Source organism: Neolamprologus multifasciatus, chromosome 9 (assembly GCF_963576455.1).
Source record: "Neolamprologus multifasciatus chromosome 9, fNeoMul1.2, whole genome shotgun sequence".
In the NCBI taxonomy this organism is placed as follows: Eukaryota; Metazoa; Chordata; class Actinopteri; order Cichliformes; family Cichlidae; genus Neolamprologus; species Neolamprologus multifasciatus.
In genome coordinates this window covers 8,432,882-8,453,762 of record NC_140447.1, presented here as the reverse complement: position 1 = coordinate 8,453,762, position 20,881 = coordinate 8,432,882, and the positions used below count along the sequence as shown (strand labels likewise).

General features: G+C 43.6%; 1 protein-coding gene across 4 annotated transcripts in view; it reads left to right on the top strand.

Moving 5' to 3' along the window:
• Positions 1-20,881, top strand: part of LOC146510974 (partitioning defective 3 homolog) — a 377,572-nt gene that overhangs the window by 170,401 nt on the left and 186,290 nt on the right. For all 4 annotated transcript variants that reach the window (XR_014876129.1, XR_014876128.1, XM_085172912.1 and 1 more), the window contains exons 7-12: positions 397-480; positions 4,899-5,024; positions 7,437-7,667; positions 8,236-8,423; positions 13,207-13,346; positions 13,838-13,966. Coding sequence is in view for 2 of the 4 variants with exons in the window: in XM_085172912.1 (XP_085029038.1) it covers positions 397-480; positions 4,899-5,024; positions 7,437-7,667; positions 8,236-8,423; positions 13,207-13,346; positions 13,838-13,966 (898 nt within the window). In the remaining 2 variants the exon portion in view is untranslated. The remainder of the gene's footprint in view (positions 1-396; positions 481-4,898; positions 5,025-7,436; positions 7,668-8,235; positions 8,424-13,206; positions 13,347-13,837; positions 13,967-20,881) is intronic.

The window sequence follows — 20,881 nt, the reverse complement described above, 5'->3', positions numbered from 1 at the left end:
CCTCCCTTCCCCTCCCTCCCCCGCCCCCGTTCTCTTATATGTTTTCAATTAATTTGTTCTTTTAGCACAACAGCAGTCTGATCTTAATCACTTAATTGGAGCCTCCATTTGGATCCTTAATCGACCCTGAGGTCCGCCAGTCGCGCTTTGTAATGGATGACTTAGCACAGGCAACTCAGCGAGGCCTCCCACCAATAAGGACCCCACTCCCTCACGCCCCCACTCCTGCGCATCCCACCGACCTCATGTCGTGTTTGACTGTGCCGTCTGTTTACATTCTGCATTTCTACACGTTGTTTTCACTTCTGTTATTTTTTAATTATCATTATTATTCACACACCTCTCTCCTACTCCCTTCTCCTCTTCTTTCTGGCTTCATCCATCACCATCCCGCAGAAGCATGCTCAAGCCCGTCGAGGTGTCCAATGAAGGTGGGCCCCTGGGGATCCACGTAGTGCCTTTCAGTTCACATGATATCAGGTAAAAAAAACAAAACAGACACAAGCTGAAATTCAGCGCATCTCAGTTTCACCATCCAGTGTTGCTTTTTTTTGTTCTCACTCATTATTTCACTCGTTTTTTCTTACTTTCTCTGTCCTTTGTTCTGTCTTACATATCTCTTTTTATGTGTTGCTCAAGGCTCTTCTTCTTCTTCTTCTTTTTTTAACTGCCTCTGATTCTTGCAGTCATCTTTTTTTATTATTGTGAGCCTCGCTGTTGAAACACCACACCCAAACTCAGCACCGCTCACATCCCACAGCTTTGAAGCTCCCAGTGGTGAGGCGAATGGATGAAAGTAGTTTTTGCTCTCGACTGCACAGTTTTCTCCAGGTCTTGCAAATACTTTTTCTAACTGGGTTGTCGGTCATCGTTTTGAAACTTGCTTTGGACTACTTCCTCTCGCCTTTTTTTTCTGTCTTTTTAACTGATAGGAGTGTCGATGACAAGGGAACGAGAGGCTTCTGAGTTTCAAAAAAAAAGAAAGAAAAAAAGGGTGGACAGAGGAAGCGGTTAGATGTAATCAAACTAAAAGCTTGTGTATAACACAGATCCCTGCTGCATGCCAGAAGGAACTGGCTCGCCACCAAGGTGAATGTGACTACTCAGCACTGGAGAAGGAAAATCAGGGATGAGGTGGAAAGACGGAATGAGGAGATCAAACGGAATGACATTTGAAGGGGGAGAAGAGGAGAAAGGGGAGTGGTGTCATTGAAGGTGGCTCAGACACTAATCTCATTGCTGTTTATAAGCAAGTGTCAGGGAACTATATTTAGCTCTGACCTCGCACTAACTCCATCCTGACACCTTGAGCTGCAAAATAGTGATTCAGGATGAGGTGAGCCCTAACGGAGGGAACAATTTCTAAAGGAACTAAAGCAGTTCAGCTCTCATTAGATGCGCTGCTGTCCTTAAGCTCCCCTGTATTGCCCCTAAATCAGACAGCATCTTGGAGCAAACAGCATTAACGCTGCGCCGGCAGTAAATTTCTTCCCCATCAGCTAAGGTCGGCACTAATAGCTATCACAGCCTTCAATTAACTTCAGCCATGATAAAACTTATTGTCTGGTCAGTGGGATGATGCTAATGGCCTGTCCGAGCTCTTTCTGCGCGTCGTGCACTGGGACAGGAGGCATTAGGCTCAGCGGGCTGTCATTAGTGTCTAGACCAGGGCCAGAGGGGTCAGACTGCCAGCAGAACCAGACAGCAAACAAGGAACTGCAGGCACTCCAGCATCGGGCTGCCCCCGTATTCTGCTCCACTGCACTGACATCAAGTCAGATCCAAGCAGGAGGGGGAGACAACTGTAGGAGAGAGCTTAGATACTGTCACTCTAGCAGGAAGAATCTTTCCCTGCCACACACACACACTGAAATGCACAGATACTCACCTGAAAATGAGCTCACACTAATGCAGTTTGCGAGCAGTTCGGACCAACCTTGAGAAGTATGTTCCCTCTCAGACTCAGGCCGTCTAATTTTACAAGCAAAAACAGTCGGCGCATCATCACTTACCTACCTTGAGAGCAACGTGCACACATAAATATCCCGTACATCTACGCACGCGCGCACGCCCCCTTCCAGATGCGTTCCTAGTTTAATGAACTTCTCATTCCATGACCATCTTCAATTGTAAACAAACTGAGGACATAATTGCCATGCATAAATGGATCCTGATTGGATTATTATTTGATTAAAGGCAGTAGATGAGAGCAGGTGGCCTCCTCCAAATCAGCACTGCTACCCAGCCACAAGATGGAGTAAAGCCATATGGTGCGGTAAGATGCTGATTCCTTTTTCCGAGGAGAAGCGAGACTTAAAGAGTCTTTCTTTTTTCCCCCCAGAGGCTGCAGAGAATCCACACTACAAATCCCTTTTTGCTTACATCTGCCACATAATGAATTGCAGCCTTTGAGAGTGACTTTTAGATTTTGCTTTAGTTCTTTACGAGTAACTGACAAGTATCTCTAAAAAAAAAGAAAGAAGCGAACTTCCATCAGTTTGAGAGGATGGGATTATAGCCAACACAATAATAGTGCTTTTCACGAAATCATCATCTTCTTTAAATCTCTAAACGATGCCGCTTTATCCCCGGTCCGCTCTGCCGCTGCTTGAATACTGATCAGGGATCAACCAAAAACTCCTTTATCTACTGTACCGTCTCCAGTCTGCTAGCAAATCAGAAGTCATTAGCGTGTGTCCGTGATGTAATCTCCGCGTGCAATACTTTGTTTTCAAGCTGCCAACACTTATGGAGATAAAGCACAATCATGTCTGCTTCCACGCCGGCCGCAATTACTCTCTGCTCAACACACTTAACCTGACCTGGCAACTCAGACACCAAGAAAGAGGGAAGGGCCTTTTGTGATCTTTAATTTCAACTTAATGCCGACCCATTTACCCCCGCCGAGTGGCTGAGATGAGTCTTCGGCGCGAGCGTGAATGTCCACATTATGCAGCCAATTAAAGCAATGTTCTGAGAGTGGCCCTGTTTGGCTGAAATGCTAAAGAGCTGCGCGAGCCTGCCCTTGACGTCTGCAGTAAACAGGGTCACAACAGTTTTGAATGTGCTGCTGTTTATGCGTCCAGGAAAAGAGACAGGAAGGGAGAATTATGAGAAGCATGACACTTGTGTCCTTGACACCAATAAGGTGTAGCTTAGGGTCTAATTTATAAGCCCTGTCTGGTACATCTTTGTTTAGCTTGTTGATGGTTTTTGCTCCGGTAGATTTCATAATTTCTTCAAAATAAGCCTCCAAACTTTTTTGTCAGTTTATGCAAGGACACCAAACATTTAAAGTCAGTTTACCTGCTATCTCAGAGGCATCTTGCACCTTGTAGCCAGAGTTTGTAGCTCTGCTGTGTGAGCATCCATCAGATATCGTTGCATGTGGTTATCCTCGAGGCCTAACTAAAGCCCTCAAGGAGCTCACTGATGTAGTTATTTAGAGGGGGAAGGAGGGTGGAGGGATATTTGAAGGTAAAGGTTGGCGTTTTTTATAAGGATTACTGAGATGGCACAGCCGTGGAACTCCTTGGGGATTTTTTTCTTTCTCAAACACCGCAGCCAGCTCTAGCTTTAAGCTCCAATGAAGGCGACTGTAGCACTTCCCTGGAAGCCTTAAGATGATCTCTTAGCTGTTGGTCTGGATTATTTCAACCCACCCTGTCATTCTTTCAGACCTGCCCACAGGAAGAAAAAGAGGAAAGGACAGAAGGACAGACGGAGGCTTAAAATGAGTGCAGGGAAACTCAGGACTCTATCCAAGCCTAGTCTGCAAAGTTAACTTTTGTTGATTGAGTGCATTACAATGGGCTAAACTCATTTTGTAATCTTATTTACTTCCCCAACTCTGTTGGAGACTTGAATATTTTAGGCACTCTGTTGATGCAAAAGTTATAAATCTCCAGGCTATAAAATGACAACCAATGTCAATCGTGTACTACAAAAAGCTTCACTTCATACAGATGAGGACAGACTCCTCTTTGAAAATCTATTTTCTCAAGTGCTTCAAAACAGAGCAAGAGATTTTAGCACAGCTTTTCTGAAACATCCTAGTTTTAGGATAATGGAAATGGTCAATTTTGTATCCGGTTTGATGGATAACAGCCTGCAGTCATTTGTTGTAGTCTTTAGGAAGTCTCACACATGTCTCCCAAGCAATCCTAGCCCATTCTTCTTTGGAAAAATTGGCCAGATTTGATGGTCTTCTGGCATGTACATAGGTCTTCAGTTCACCCCACAGATTTTCAATAGGATTCAAGTTAGGGTTTTATGCAAGATACTAACCCCAAGTTGCTCTCCGATGTATTCATCGGAGTGTGAACGTGTGTGAATGTTGTTAGAAAAGCATTCAGTTTAGGGTCCGTGCTTGTGAGAATGGGTGTGATTGGCATGTTATATACAGAACTTTGAGTACTCGGGGAGAGTAGAAAAGTGCTATATAAGAATCAGTCCATTTACCATTTAAAGAGTTTTGATGCTGACTGCTTGAGGTTTTCTTTCAAGGTCTTCACGTCCTTCTTTCTTCATGACTTTGTTCATCGTGACAAGATTCACAGTTCCAGACACACTGAAGCATCTCCACAGCATAATACTCCCACCACCAAGCTTCATTGTGTGGATGATGTTCTTTGGGTTCTACACCTTTCATTTCTTTTTCGAAACATAGCAATAACAACATTTGTTTTTAGCATGATGCTTTCTCAAGTGATACCTCAAACCCTAAATGTGTCTTTGTCTCTACCTTCTTCTACACTCTCTTCTTGTCTCCACTCCATCCATTCTGATTAGGCTTCTCTACCGTTTCATTAACTTTTAAAAGTACACGTGCAATTTCATTGTGACAGTAGTTGCCTAAGTCGTGTGTTATCACTCACCTGTTGCATGAACCTTTGCAGGACACAGGGCTTGCTAGTGAAGCGTTTGGAGCCCGGAGGCAAAGCAGAGCAGGAGCGTCTCTTCCAGGAGAACGACTGCATCGTCAGAATTAATCAGGGAGACATTCGCAACCTGCGCTTTGAACAGTAAGCTTTCCATAGTGACGCTTGGAACATTTTCTTTTTGCACGCAGTATTATTCTGAACACGGCTATTTTTGTCAGCTGACATTTTCTCCTTCTGGTAACCTCTCTTCTTGTCGCTGGATGCCATGCTGATTTTAATTTACTTTCCTTTTCCTCCGATAGTAGGGAAGCGCTGTCTGCCGAGTGATGCAGTTCACACCGAAAGCGCTGTGTTGGACATTAAGCGCAGCGACAGTAAATAGTGTTGCTGTTGATAAGCGGAATCCAAACTGCGGGGAGACGTGACACCCACGCAGCCGCACAATAAAACAGAAATACGACCGACTTGTTGGCCTTCTTGTAATAGGTCTCAGTGACCTGCAGTCCTTCACAGCTGTGCTGCTTTCTGATCCCAAACTATCCGCACTCTTCTCTCCATTCATTTCTGCCAACGCGTCGTAACCTTTGTCTCTTCAAACACTCGTGAACATAAGCGTGAATGTGTGGCATCTCACGCAGCACGGACGCGGACACATATATGCGGTGATGCTGACATACAAAGGCATTTCTGCACTTGTGTATGTGTGCGTGCACCAGTATTAAATGGATCGCTTCTCCTCGAGGCTGAAAAATCGAGGCACTGTATAAAGTGGTCTGTTCGGCTCTCCACAGAAAGAAATAGCCCAGATTTTTGCTACCAAAGGCCCAGACAACAATCGCACTGGGCCTGCGCATCTAAAAACAGTGGGCTTTGAACCACAGTGCTGCAGAAATGTCAGAAAGTTTAGCCTTCAAAAGTGAAGTCAGTAGCTATGAATTATCTCTGAACAACTGCATCACTGTAGGAATGTTTCTCAAGAAAGGCGTGATAGCAAAAGCTCTCCAGCATCTTGTTAAATGGAAGCAGTTGGAGACACTGTGCTAATCTGTTTATCACCCTGCATACAAACCCACTAAGGTTTCAGAATCCTTTAAAACGAAGCTATTGTCATTAGTAAACATCGCAGTTTCTTTCACAGCTTTTTTTTTCCTTTTCTGCTGTGAAAGAAGCTTACCCACCAAATCCACAAGGGAGTGATGCTTTGTAGCGTTCCACGCTTACCCTCTCCTTCCAAACACACCCTCCTCACCGGCATCTGCACGCTTATGATGTTTGTGCTGCTGTTTTTTTGTTTTTTTTTTTTGGGGGGGGGGGGGGGGGTTGCATAAAAATGAGGCGAAGGAGCAAAACTTTAACCCCACCCCCACCCATCGTTGATTGTGTGCCACAGAGAGTGACAATTTAAAGTGATAGTCTAATCTTCTCGGATTGTTTTGCATGGGTAAATATTTTGAAGCGCTTAATCTAACTGAATGTAATGATGCATTGATGGGGGTAATTTATTATTCAATCACGGCTCGCACAGAGGCTGATTGCTGGAGTGATGGCGGTGCGTATGTGCACGGGAACATTTGCGTACAAAGCACGCATGCACGCACACAAACTTCGCCCCAGCCTGTCATCACCCTGCAGTGCGCATATGCGAGTGATTCTCGCAAATTACCATAAGAATGAAAACAGGAGAGGGCAAATCTCGCCGAAGTAGCTTGGCGCGCGTTCGCCTATGCGACGCGGCTTGCATGGAGTGCTGTCTGTTTGCGGCGGAAGCAGCTTAGCGGCTGTCATCGGGACAGAATCAGCATGGTATTGCTGGTAATGGGGAGGGGGCTGGAAAAAGAACATGGGATTGCTGGAATCCAGACATCCACTGTGCCTCTGGCCCCCTTATGCTGCAGTGTGCCTCACTCCTGGCCAGCCTATCTATATGCTAAGTGCTGCTGGCAAACCAGACTAAACAATTCTTGTGTCTGGGAATGATGGCGAGCTCTTGGCCTCCCCCAAACTCATACGAGACTCTGTGTTTGTGTGTTCCCGCCCCATTTGGTGTTTAAGGAATGAAATCTGTGTGTGTGTCTGCTTACTTGGGAATTCATCGTCTGTAAAGCTTCCCCGGTGCATGATTCATCACCTCTGTTCTGATTGTTGAGTCAACTCATAACCATTTATCTCCAACCATGAACAGACTCACACAAACACACAAATGGCCGCATTGCATAGAGACTTAACCTATATCACACGCAGTAATATTTTATGACCGATGCACCACTTACTGTCCTTATCTCTTACCCGTCTTGATGCTTGTAATTATAGATAATGTAATTTCTGCCCCATAATGCATTGCAGGAAGTAGTCCTGCGATTAGCCGCGCAGGCCTCAACTCTCTGTATCTCCTTTCAACATACAGCGCATCATGGCTTTCCTTATCCTTCTGTATCTGCCAAGCTTTGGTGCTACATCATTGTACATGTATCTCTTATCATGTTTAAAGCTAATTCATTTCTGTCCGTGTGACCTTACCGCTCTCTCCCTCGCTCTGTGTTGTTTCACCTTCAGAGCACAGAACATTTTCAAGCAGGCGATGCGTTCCCAGGTTATCCTTTTCCACGTGGTCCCTGCAGCCATGAAGAAGCAATACGAGCTGCTGTCAGCGCAGAATGAGCTGAGCAGCCCACCTCAGCTGAACAGGGTTCGTTTCAGCCAGGCGTCTCAACAGCCAGCAGACAGGTCCAGTCTGACCGGGACGCCGACGCCCAGATCAGGACAACCACCGGGCCTCAATCACAAGTGGGTTTCACCTCCCTTTTCTTTTATTGAATGGTTACTGAATAGTTTTTTTTTCTACCCAAGATACATTCACGCTGTTCTCATACATGAAACAAAGAAAAATCAATAAATCAAAGAAAAAAAGAAAAGTTAAAAAGCTGCCACAGATTTGATGGGAGTGCTGTTGTAATTGCAGCAGTCAAAGACTTTCACTGGAAATCCGTCAGAGTTTAAAAGCTACGCAAAAAAAAAAGACAAGAGAGCAGCCTAATTGTAATTTGTACCTTAGATCTCTGAGTCTGCGTCGGTGATCATCTTGTCAAAAGCCTGTTTTATCTGCCTGTGGTTTCTGTTAATTGTTGTAAAAACTCTGGCCTAGTTCCAGAAGGACAAAGATGTGGGTTTGTGGTCATAATGTCAGTTATACAGAGCGATCAATCCTCCGTCTGTGCCGGTGAAAAGGTTCTTGCTACAAATACTGTTATTATTTAATGGTGAAAAGTCATTACCGTGCGTTATACATCACATTACAGGAGCCTGACGATGAATATATATTTCATGTAACGACTCTGAACCCTTGTCTCTGTAGCCACCATGGCTCACTGGCAGGGAGCACCCCAGACTCGAGTAGACGCTTTGCCACTCCACCCCAAATTTTGATCTCCAGGACCCCGTCGGCCCCTTCGCCCTCCCTGCAGCGCAGGATAAGCACAAACGCCCCCAGAACCATCGACCTGAAGAACAAAGGTCGCAGGTTCAACGTCCAACTGAAGAAAGGTAAGAGAGATAGTAGCGAAACGAGGTCAGTGCTGTAGGAGTGAAAACCAGCAGAATCATGAGCCCGCCATGTTTGATCTGCTTTTTAGACATTTTTGTGTTATTAAGTGAGATATATGTGATAATCGTATGTTTCAAAGCAAGTAAATTCTTGGAAATTCTTGGGGAAGGCTTAACAGTGGGTTGACCTTGCTTCTAACCATGGAAAAATTTTAAAAAGTGGCTTTTTGGTTCCTCTTAGAGTTCAGAATTGCTTCTGCCAAAATTTCTGTCAGCTTGTCCACTGGCAGATTACATCGCTTACATCCGATTACATCCGCTCTTTATCAGCAGAAAGCCGGGGAAGAGCCCTGTATATCTGATAAAACTCCAGCATCAAAGAGTATATTCTTCACAAGACAGGCTTCTGCATTTAAACATTTAAATGCACTGAAAGTTTGCAGTTAGACACGAAAGATGCTGATCCTAAAGCAGCTCATGTGACAGCGTTAAAGTGTTTCATTCATTTGACCAATAATCTCTTTGTTTGCTTCTATGTCTATCTAAGTGTGTCACTAAGTGGGATAAAGGTGATATCTTGTCACCTTCTAGCATTTAAAATTTCCAGAGTAAACAAAAGGTCAAAGGGCTCTTAATGCAACCGAAATCCTTCTGGAAATAATAAAAAAATCTCCTCTCGCCTTTGCGCTTTGTTTAACCGAGAAGGCCGAAAGCAAACACAGATCAGCCCCGTCTTGAAAACAGTTTGTGGTTTCATCCGTTCATGCTACAGTACATCACCGCGGTCTTGTGGTTAAGCTTCGCAATCCATCTGCTTCCAGCTGAGCTGGGTTTATTTGTGGACTTGGACAGACCTTTGATACCGGAGCAGTTGTATTTCTTTGTGGTGGCTTCGCCGCCAAGCCGTGTCATTTCCACCAGTTAGCCATCTTCATGTGAATTAGCGAACAGTAGGAAGCAGAGTGAAGTAGTTCTAAGGCGATGTCCTGACTCCGTCGATTTCTTTTTTGCTCCTTTTTTTTTTTCGGTTGCCGGAGCAGATGTTTACTTGAAAGCTGGCACCGAGGCCTTAGCGATGAGCTTCAGGGAAGGGTGAGGGCTGCGGCACGGGGTAAACGTGACCCACTCTGGGGACATGCAGTCACAAGCTGCTCTAACATGTTTGGCAAAGTTTCCCAGCGCTGCCGGCAGAGTTCTTAAAAGTTCTAAAGTTTCCCCACACGACTCTCATTTCCGGAAAGATGTTGGTAGAAATCCAGCACCAGGCTGATGCCTTCAGCTTAGCTTATATCCACCAGCTGCATGGCTTCATGGTCACTATGAAATATTTCAGTAACAGAAATGGTTTCAAAGAGCACTGCTTGTGATTTCAGCGGGAGTTTACCGGCACATAACTTCGAAGCCGTTTGTGAACTCCAGATGGAGATGTCCAAATGTTGTTAAACTGGGAATTTAACGGAGCATTAGGAAAAGGCTGAGTCGAGGGAAAAGCGCGTCTGAAATCCATTTTGACGGTTCCGTTTGATTGCCATCGCGCTAATGCACTTCTAGAAGGGCTTCGGCGGTTTTGTTGTCTGCTCGTTGTAATTGTTGTGATTCAGCCTAAGTGGCTCAGAGTTCCAAGTGGCAGGAGCAGATCCTGAATGGCAAATTAACAAGAGTGCCTTAATCAAATACTGCTGTCGAAAAGGACATACGCACCCCATTAAGTCATTCTAATGTGCCTCAGCCTCTCTTCATGTTTGCTGCTTAATTGGCTTATTGGAGCCAGGATTTCAGCTAATCCAGAAAGGGACACAATTACTTTTACCCCGGCCTGGTCTGGTACCTAAAATAAATACATCAGTGGTTAATTAGCGCAGGAATATTTAGAGATTGTATTCTCCTAATTGGCTGATTGTAGACTTTGAACAGCGGGATCTTATAATGGGCCGGAGTTGGGTTTGGGATGCGTGTTGGGCAGCAGTTTGTGAAAAGGGTCAGAGGGGAAGGGGAATCCCAACCGCCATGGCGAGGATTTGAAAAAAGGCAGGATATAATCAAAAAGCTGTGATACATCTGTGTTAAATGCCATCTGCATTTGTTTACCCCTCTTATTTTCAGTCGTTTGAGGACAGACTAGCATCTGCACTAAGTGGAGAACCTCCCACGGCAACTGTGGGATCTGGTATTTAAAAGTTTTGCAGTCAAAGTGCGCATTTAATATTCAACATAAACGATGGCAGCTATTTTTGTCTGCTCACTTCTCGCTCAGCAGTGATGGACAGATCATAGAACGTCGTTATCCTCAGCAGCTCAACTTTCTGGCTTCAAAGTGATCTCTTCATCACCTTTCTGCAAGTTTATTTGTGCGCGGAAGCCAGGAGAAAGTTGCCAGCCGCGCTCCTCGCTCTTAATGCCCCTTGTTCATCAGCCGCATCACTGTCAGGGAGACGACAGACTGCTAAATAGACATACAGGGAAAAGTAGGTCATGATGAACCATCGGAGGTGCTGACAGCTCTGTGAAATGAGCAGCTACTTTGACACGAATACTAATCACCGCTGTTAGCGTCAGAAAAGCTAAAACCGCAGAACGCTACTTTCCAACTTGGAAATGCCTACAGCTAGGTTATGCATGGTGGAATCTTAACCGCCGCTCTGAAAGACGTTCTTAATGACTCATCTAGTTTAATCTGACAAGCAGCATTTGCACGGTTTACCACATGGAGCTGACATTTGAACTACGTCATGGTTTTATCTGAAAAATACGGCTCTGGTCAGCAGAAAAGGTTAGAGCAGAGAGATCTTCTTATTTACCTGTTATTGTATTTGCCTGATTCCTCTTAGACTATCAATTCATATTTGTTTGAGCAACCTTAAAGGTCAGCCCTTAAACTTAAAGCAAATGGCTTTGCATAGTTGATGCCCAAAGTGTTTTTATCACATGTGGTTGTTGAATTTCACTGCACTTGGAAGAGACAGAGGATTTTCCTTTAAATATACAGCTAAGAAACAAATTTGAGTGCACACACAGTGATCACTGCTTTCTCCATTAGGCTAACCTCAAGCTCCCTATATATCATCCAAGACTGCTTTGACCCAGACATGATTTTTACACAGCCTTTGTGGCCTGCCTTTGCACCAAAACTCTGGAGGGGTTTTTCTGGTTTAAAATCTGGCACACGGTGCAGTGTGGGAAGATTCAGAAATAAGCACTTTAACTATTTAGATGTCCTGCACTTTAGTTTAAGAGGATATTGAACAGAGTTTTAATGCATTTCCCAATCCATAATCATTCATTTGTCTCTGCTTATTCTTAACTGGTCTTTAATCTGACCGCGACTTCCACGATTGGCTTTAAAGTCCATTCACATTCATTTAAAACACTCAATTTTGGTTCATAGCACCGATGCTATGTTTAGAGTTCAAGACACACCCAATCATGGAAATATGAAAAAATGGAAGCAGGAATGTCTGTATTACCTCGGGGAAGTTCAGGAGATGGTGGAAGGCCATCATTTGATTCCTGCTTAGTGGATTAAAAGTTACTTTTTTTAATGATGGGGGGAAACGTTGTATGCCCTTAGCAGTATTTATACACAGAATACACTTTGTATGTTTCTGTACTTTTAAAATGAAACCCAGAAATTTAAAATGTTGCTGTCATAAATAAATTGCTCCTTAGTGACATTTCAAGCTTGTTCAGAGTTTCTGGGATTCTTCACTAAACACAAACATTTGCATTATTTGTGCTTCAGGTCTTTAATATCAGTGTTATTCACAGCTCGAAAAAATTAAATGTTTAAAACACATCAGATCTCAAAGAGAAAGAAAAAAAATCATGCTTGATGTCTATGCTGATTTGGACAGGGTAATGTGTTAGGAACGATTGGATGCCGCATTGCTTGATGGAAATAAAATTAAAATCAAAGTTTAAAAAAACGGTACCGGGCCGCAGTTGAGGCTCGGGTGTGAAATTTATGGTTTTCAGGGTTTTTGTTGTTATTTTTTTAATCGTTTTTATCGTTAACTCTGTTTCCCTGGGTCTTTCCCCGTGTGTTATGAATAAATCTATTGTTTGGTACCTGTACTGGTTTTATTTTGTTGTATTTATCCGCAACACCTTAAAGGCCGGTTCGTGAAAATATTGTCGGACATAAATTGATCCGTGGTGCAAAAAAGGTTGGAGACCGCTGGTCTTGACCATTTTACTGAAATTTGATCGTAGCAATTCAAGAAGGTACTCAGTAGTTTGTGTGGCCCCCGTGTTCTTACACATTTGCCTGACGATGTTGACGTGACCAAAAATTCTGGCAATGGCACACATTGATGTGCCATCCTGGAGAAGTTGGACTACCTGTGCAACCTCCACAGGGTCCAGCTATCACGTCATGCCACCAGTAGTGACACTGACTCTAGCCAAATGCAAAACTAATGAGGAGGGAAACATGTGAGTGGCCTCCACCTGCAAACCATTCTTGTTTTGGGGGCTGCCTCTGCCTCTGCTACTTAACTGATCAAATCAATATCCCTCAAGTTTAACTGACTTGGTGCTTTGCTCTGATTAGAAAGGGTTCCTTTAAATTTTATTGAGCAGTCTGTTTTAGGGATAATAGAAAATGACAACAGACAGACAAACAGTTTTTCAGTTTACTGCCGATCATGAGCACACTGCTGGCAAGCTTACCAAATGACAACATCACAGCATGGCATGTTTGCAGCAGGAAAGAAAAGAACAAGTGATGAGCTGTGCTTTGTAAAATGTCACAATACCTTTCTAAGTGTCTTCAATTGTTAACTAGGTCCAGAGGGTCTCGGATTCAGCATCACATCCAGAGATGTCCCGATTGGCGGCAGTGCTCCAATTTACGTTAAAAACATCCTTCCTCAAGGCGCCGCCATCCAAGACGGTCGACTTAAAGCTGGAGACCGGCTGCTGGAGGTGAGGCAGGACTGTCAAACATCCTCTAACCATGACACAGTGTTCAGCGAGTGTGTTCTGTGAGATTGTGTGTTATTTTAGAGACAAATTACTCGTTTCCCTGATGTGACTTTGTTCCTAAATTCAGTCTTACTGAGCCTTTGTTGGAGCGAGTCGAATAAGCTGCGTTCCCTTCGGCTACAACAATTCAGCTGCAGTTTTGAATTTCTAAGAAAATGTGGTTAGATGGAACAATATTTTGATTATACTTCAGTCAGGCTGACATGGAAATCAGCGAGTGCTCCCTTTAGGGGGAAATAACCCATATTTAATTCCAGTTCCAATTGGCTCACAGGGTAATCTGCATAAAAGGTTGTGTGGAGGCCATAGTCCCACCTCTTAAAAGTGAGTTTAGTTTCGCCTCCGACTGTGTAACTGTTGTACATTTATTTTTGTAAGTCTGCGTTTCTTTTACGCTTCGTGACTCCGTGTATGTGTATATGTACGTGCAGGTTAGTGGGGTGGACCTAAATGGTAAAAGCCAGGAAGAGGTGGTAGCCCTGCTCCGAGCTACACCCATGGGTGGAACCGTGAACCTGTTGGTGATTCGCCCAGAGGACTCCCTGCTGCCCCGAGAAGTGGTCAGTGCCCAGCCAGCACCTCATAAGCGTTTACTAGATTTCAGCTGTTTGGTAAATGTTGATATTTATAGAGAGTTTGAGAGGACTTGCGCAGGAAAAGCTGTGATTTTCTCAGCCTATTTGCAATTATAGTTTTATAGCTGTAATAAAAAATACGAATTTGACACATGAATGGGAGGACAAGAAACTAGTTGAGACAGTGTAGGATTTCTCTTACTCGTTGCTATTATTACTTCTCAGTGGATATTAGCCAAACTCCCATTGTCAGTTTGATAAAGCATATCCTACTTGATTCAATGAAGTCTCTCAAGGAATCTGGCAAATGTCACTAAATGTCTAACATCCTGTACAGAGCATGGATTTGTCATGGGGCCTGCACTAATATTCCCTTAACTGCTCCTCCAATCCATCAGCTTCTCCATCTTTCTGTCATTTTTTAAAATGATGTTGTCTGCACTGATTTTAATTTAACATTTGTTTATCGTGTCACTCTGTCAGTGCTCTCATTATTAATGCTAGTGGATGGCTGCTGTCCACTTAAGGATTTCTTCCCTCTAAAATATGAGCCTCTGAGCACTGAGTTGACTCCGAGTCGCCGGTTTAGGACAAATATTCGACTTTCCATGTACAGATCCCTCCTTTAATTGTGGCTCACGCTTTTTTTTTTTCTCTCCACACACAGATGGTCTTTTTAGCACATACAGACATGCAGACACACAGACCCATTATATGCACACACAGGCACTCTGAAATGATGTGCCTAAGTGTGTCTAAGTGCACACAAATACAGCTTTGGACATATTCAAACACACACCCTCCCAGTGAGCCACGCAGTCTACATACAGGGTGACTTTGGCTGTCGCGCAACAGATGGCGAGGCTACTGCCCCCGTCCAGCCTGCGCTCTGTGTCTGTGACAGCGGGCTTAGTCGTCACAGCACCTTGGCAGGCCAGGGGCTGCTGATGCCAGCCTCACTCCTTACCACAGCACTCAGCCCGGCACCCTGGCTGTTAACCCCGCAATAGGAGCTGTTCAACCTGTGGAATAATGGCCCTTTGAAGCAGTTAGCCTGCTCTTTTAATATGCTATTTCTCTGTCCACGCACCAGCTATACTTTCATTTTTTTTCATTTTTTTTCTCACTGTAATTTTCAGATTTAGGAAGTTGGCACAAGAGCACGTGTTAAAGTTCTCTTGCTATTAAGGAAGTCCCTAAAAAGCCGTGTACCACCTTAAAATGCCTCGCACATGTTTATAAAGTATGCTACACTTTTGATGCTGCCTCATGGCTCAGGTACGGTGGCCCTGAGAGGTCAAACTCAATAATAAAATAATGTGACAATGACAAGATGCTTAAAGAACTGGAGGATTGATCGATGTCGTGTGGTTTCCTCCATTTTTTGAAAAAAATAGTGTTTTCGTGATTGACGTAATACTGTAGATACGTGTTTGCTGTTAGCCGCTTACTGTTAGCTCATCACCGTTGTTCCGTCTCACTCCTGTTGTTGTCTCAGGGTTCTTTTTTTGTGAGCTTTTGCAGCATTTTTTCCCTTTCTGTTGTGTTTTGTTTGTTTTTCTAGTTGCTGGTGTATTTTTTAAAGTTGCAGCGCGTTTCACCTCTCTGGATCACCTAGGAGCCACTGCTAGCATCAAACCTGTAACCTTGATGTTATTCAACTGGACTCTTTAAAAACACACACACACACACACACACAAAATAAACTAAATACTTAAAACTAACTGGAGGTAGACGCCAAACTGATCCACGCAGCCTTGACAGCAGCTGAGTGACGCTGTGGGGGCTTTTTAAAAAATGCACGCCTGCCCGTGGCTCGTGTTGTGGAATGAGAGGTTGACGGCTACGCGCTCTCAGCTCCTCAGGCGTGATGTGATTAGAAAAAAAAAAAACCATCGTGCAAAACCTGTCTAATAATCTCCTTTTTCTTTTTTGTTTTTGATTTCTCCAGCTCTTGACCAACACGCTGTGCGCGACCGCTGGTTAATATTTCATCACTTTCCATAGCAGATTAACTCTCTCGCTTAATTTTCCTTTTTTAAAAAATTCTCTCTCTCTCTCTCACACACACACAGTTTCACATTTCCCAGCAGTGCTTTCACAAATCTCAATAATCCCTACAAGTATGTTCATAAAAATCAGATAAGGAGGCCAAGGCTCTGCCGGTGACAGTTATTGCAAATAAAGCATGGTAGAAAATTGTGGCTGGTAATTGCCTCCTCTGTCACACACTGTGGATAGGTGGGTGATGGGTGCGTGCATATATTTCTGCTACACACTCCACTGGTAGGGCACACATAAGGGCGCACCTATAGATGAGTGTTTGTGGGCTGTCATTCCTGTCTTTTTTTGACTGATTTTTTAAATTTCAGCATGAGTGACGCACACACACACACACACACACACACACACACACACACACACACACACACACATAGATCAAAACGAAACAAAACAACAAAAAAAACCAGACCTTTTTGTCTAGTTGACATTTGCCTGCTGACGTTTAATGTCAGCATCGGAAATCCCTTCGTGCCTCCTTTTGTTTAGATGTTTGCTCGTGTGCTACCCGTGCTGCCTGCGCCCCCAGAGGAATTAATTTACTCTCCCAGCATGTTCGCATTGCATCTTTAATTACCACGGTCAGGGTGTGTTTTGACATGCTTTCAGTAGCAGTAGCGGGAGCTCTCAATAGCTTTCAATAAATATGTAATTGCAGGAAGGAGAAAAGGTTAAATGGTAATAGAGGAAAAATGGGGCAACGCGGCTACGACTGCTGCTTATTTCCACCCATCTCCTCCTGCCCCTCCTCTCCAGGGATGTCAATAAATATATTCAGACAGAGACAATATATTTTATCAAAGAAGGTGCTTCAACCTTGACTAAACTCCGGGCTCATCGATAACAAGTTTGTTTGTAGACACCAAGTTCTTCTCTACAAAGCCTCCTTCATCCTTAAGCATGTCTTAGAGGATGGTGGATCTGTTCGCATTTTGTTTTGTTGTCATGTTTTTTTACCTCTTTGCTTTTGAACCTCGTGGCCTTTAAGGAGGAAAGAAATGCTGAAACAGAGAGAAAAGTTCACCACAAACTCCAGACGCAGTAGCAGGCTCTGATCAGTGACTAGGTGCAGGTAGAAGGAAAAAAAAAAGCCTTGACAGCTCTGGGAGTTTGAGTCAGTGATTTCAAGGCAAGAGATTAAAGGCTGGAAGTCAGATGAATTAGTGCCCCCTATGCGTTTGGAGGTAGAAAGGCTTTATGAATTATTTGTGAGCGCTTGTGTCTTCACAACTTTTTCCGATTGTTTCGTATTAGAGGTGAAAGGAAGTGGAGAAAGTTTGTGTCTTCGATAAAGAAACTGAGAAATGGAGTAAGAGAATGAGATGCGAAGAAGAGTTTAAAGGTTAAGAGGTCGATTGCAACCCCGCCCCTCAAACAGACACATACACATTTTAAAAAACCCAAAGCGGCAGTGTTAAATGCATTTTGAAGACACATCTACACTACGCGCAGCCCACACATAGCACAGTAGATGTTATTTATTGTGGCCATTTATCTCCCGGCGTGTGGCCCCGTTTGTGCTCATAGCTGCGAGCAGTGCTTTGCCTTCATAGTGGATATTGTAATCCTGGCTTCTGCTTTGTATTTATTTATTTATTTCGTCCTATAACAACGAGCTAAATGTCACGCTTTGTTGTGCAACAAGCAACGGCGGCAGTCAAAAAACGAGGCGCTGCCTAAAGACGTCCGTCCACGTCCTGTCACCTGTGGCGGAGCTCGTTCGTGTGTCGCCTGCGTGTCGTTTCGAGCAGACACGGCAAAGTAAAAGCAGAGGAGTATAATCTGCAACATTTTATTATTACATAAATAAGGAGTTGGGAGGACATTTAGCACGGGGCGTCTGTGTTTAGTGACAAATCACTCGTTTGAAACCAGCCTGCCTCTAGTTAAGTGAATTAGCCTGCTGCTATTGCTGCCAGAAAGTGATCCATGCACTAAATATATGTTAACTCTTTCCTGCATAAAGACATTTGACAACCTTTTTTGTGCCCTTGATGACGAGTATATCAATAAAAACACGAAGACCAGTAGAATAGTTCCTGGGCTTTTCCAAGAGTTCCCGAACTCACCGACTTCTAGGGATGGGTATTGATAAGATTTTCATGATTCCGATTCCATTTTCGATTCTGTTTAACGATTCGATTCTTTATCGATTCTTTTAAAAAAGGAGAACACTAAGGTCGATTAGCTTAGAACTTTGTTTTATATCTTCTCTTTGAACAAGATAGAACTTTAGAAGTAACATGGCCTTACAAACCCAGCAGTGTGATCTTAAGAGATCCACAGCCTACGGCTCTTCAATGGGGTGTCACAGGGTCCCCGGGGAAAAAAATTGTAAATGTAAAATAATAAAATAAATATTCTTCTGTAGCAATAACAAAGTATAACATCAATTATTCTGTAGCCATTACACAAGAATATCCAGTAATGTCCCTGCCTGCAATTAAACACATTCACTTACCGAAAATCGGGGCATCTGCTGTGGCAAATGGGTGCAAGCCTTTTACCACAAACTTAGTCACTGCTCGGTGACATTCGTCTATCCTGGCCTGAAAGGAGACGCTAACGGTAGACTGCAGCGAGAACTGCCAGCATCTGAGCCAGACTTTGTCTGTCTCTCTCATCATGGTCACCTAAATGCACAGTAATGGCAGGTTTGTAATAAGGCAGATCGCGCTAACATAATATGCACTGTTAGTTGATTATTTATCTGCCGCATTAACAGGAGAGGACGTGCAAACGTTACCGCTGCTGCTGGGTTGAGATTCACGAGTCCGGAGCGGAATTAAAAACACGACATTCATTTAAGGTCATCGTGTGTTTTGTGAGCAAATGCTTTTGCATATTCGTAGTGTTTCCTTCCTTAAACGAAATATCTACTTTTCAAGTATTGCAAGTTGCCCTGTTGTCATCCGTTCTCATAAAGTATAATCCAACTTTTGAGCGTTTGAGCCGCCGTGTTTCCTGCCAGGTAAATGACGCTCCGCAACGTGGTGACGTCATTCGGGGCGACTGAAATCGATAAGGGAATCGTTTGCAAAAATGGCAAACAATTCCAAGGAATTGAAACAGTGGGGAACCGGTTCTCAACAAGAACCGATTTTCGATACCCATCCCTACCGACTTCTGATGCAAACCCGCTCATTTTGTCCTATAAGCCTGAAATATATGACAGAAACCTCTCAGTTCAGAAAAGAGCTTCAAAGGTAACTCCTAGTACGCTTTCAAGGGGTAAGGTGTTAAACAATGCCACAAACTTCTGAGTCACACACAGTGCGTTCAAGCACCACAATAACGGTGCCCGTTCCTGCTCTTACATCGTTGCGTGACCCTTCAACAGCAGCACATTTTTCCTTCCAAGATAGCAGCGCGGACTGCGGAGAACAAATGGGCTCGTGTAGCCTCTGTTGTAACACTGCCGACCACATAAGAGCAATTAAACAGTGCATTAAAAACCCCTCTTTATGATCATATCGCACTTGTCACTGATCCATTAGTGGCTATATCTGCCAAGCAATGAGAATCTTAATTGCACGATTAATTCTGGCCTCAGATTGATGTGACAGCCAAATTTATGGCTCATGTGAATACTGAGGACTCGCAGACAAATGCGTGACACTGCTGCTTACATTTATAGCAGACTAATGGCCCACCCCGGTGGCCTGGTTTCAAATTCTGCCTGCTATGTTTTTGACCACTGCGCTGTAATCGAGGAAGTCAGAACTACCCCATTTAAACATTGTGTTATATTAAACACAGGTCTCTGAAAACGATCGCATACATGAAGTGATAAAAGCACGGTTGCATTAAAATAGAGGGATACGAGATTCCGAATTGTTGTTTTTCTCTAAAAATCAAGCGGTCATCATCGATACTCGTTCACAGTTGGCTTTTGTTGCAGTGCCTGCAGTACAGTAAGGTTACCACTCATGATTTGCCCGTGTTAAAGTTGGAAGGCAAGAACAGACGTATGAAGCTGTATTGATTTCCCTGCTGCAGAGATCCATTTACCGAGTCGGTAGAGGGAGAAATGAATTGATATCAGGCAAACAAAACGCAACCCCCTGTCTTTGGAGGCAACTAAATTATACACAGATCTGCTCTGTCAGAGCCAAGCTCAATCCCTCCTCATTTATTCATACACTCCTCAACACAGAACGAACCTTTGTCATTTTGAACAGGTTACACGGGATGTTAAAGTGCGAGAACAGAACAGGAATCCTTCTGTCTTTGGCCACGGATGCAGCTAAAATGTAATGGCGAATCAGCTGCTTGCATTTGGCAGAGACGGTCAGGATGAAATTGTTTTGATATTGAATGAAAAATGTTTCAACCTTCATCTCTGGCTCGTGTCTTTCAGCACTTTAACAGAGCTTTTAGATAAACCGTTTGGCACATTCCACTGAAGCAGTGATAAACAGCTATGTGCTTATCTTAAGCTATGTGCTTCCCACAGCCATGCCAAAACATGACAAACATCTTTGGAGCTAATATAATTAGATGTCTCTTAAAGTAATGTGTTTTTTTGTTTTTTTTAAATTTCGAGTGACTGTAAGGGTGAAGTAATTCACTGAAACTTTTGATAATAAAGTGCCAGAGACAAAATCGTTCTTGCGCGTCTCTTCAGCAGCTTATTTATATCACAGCGGGTGACAGAGCAAGAGCTATTTTACCTAAGTGAAACTTGGCCAAGGACTCGAGATCATTAATCATTTCTTAGTGGACTTTGTAATTTAAGGTGTTGCAACCTTTATTGCCAGTATTCACAATTTTGTAATGAATTCCCGGTCTCCCTTTATGATATGACTTCAAAACAGTCCCAGCTGCTAGAAGGTAAAT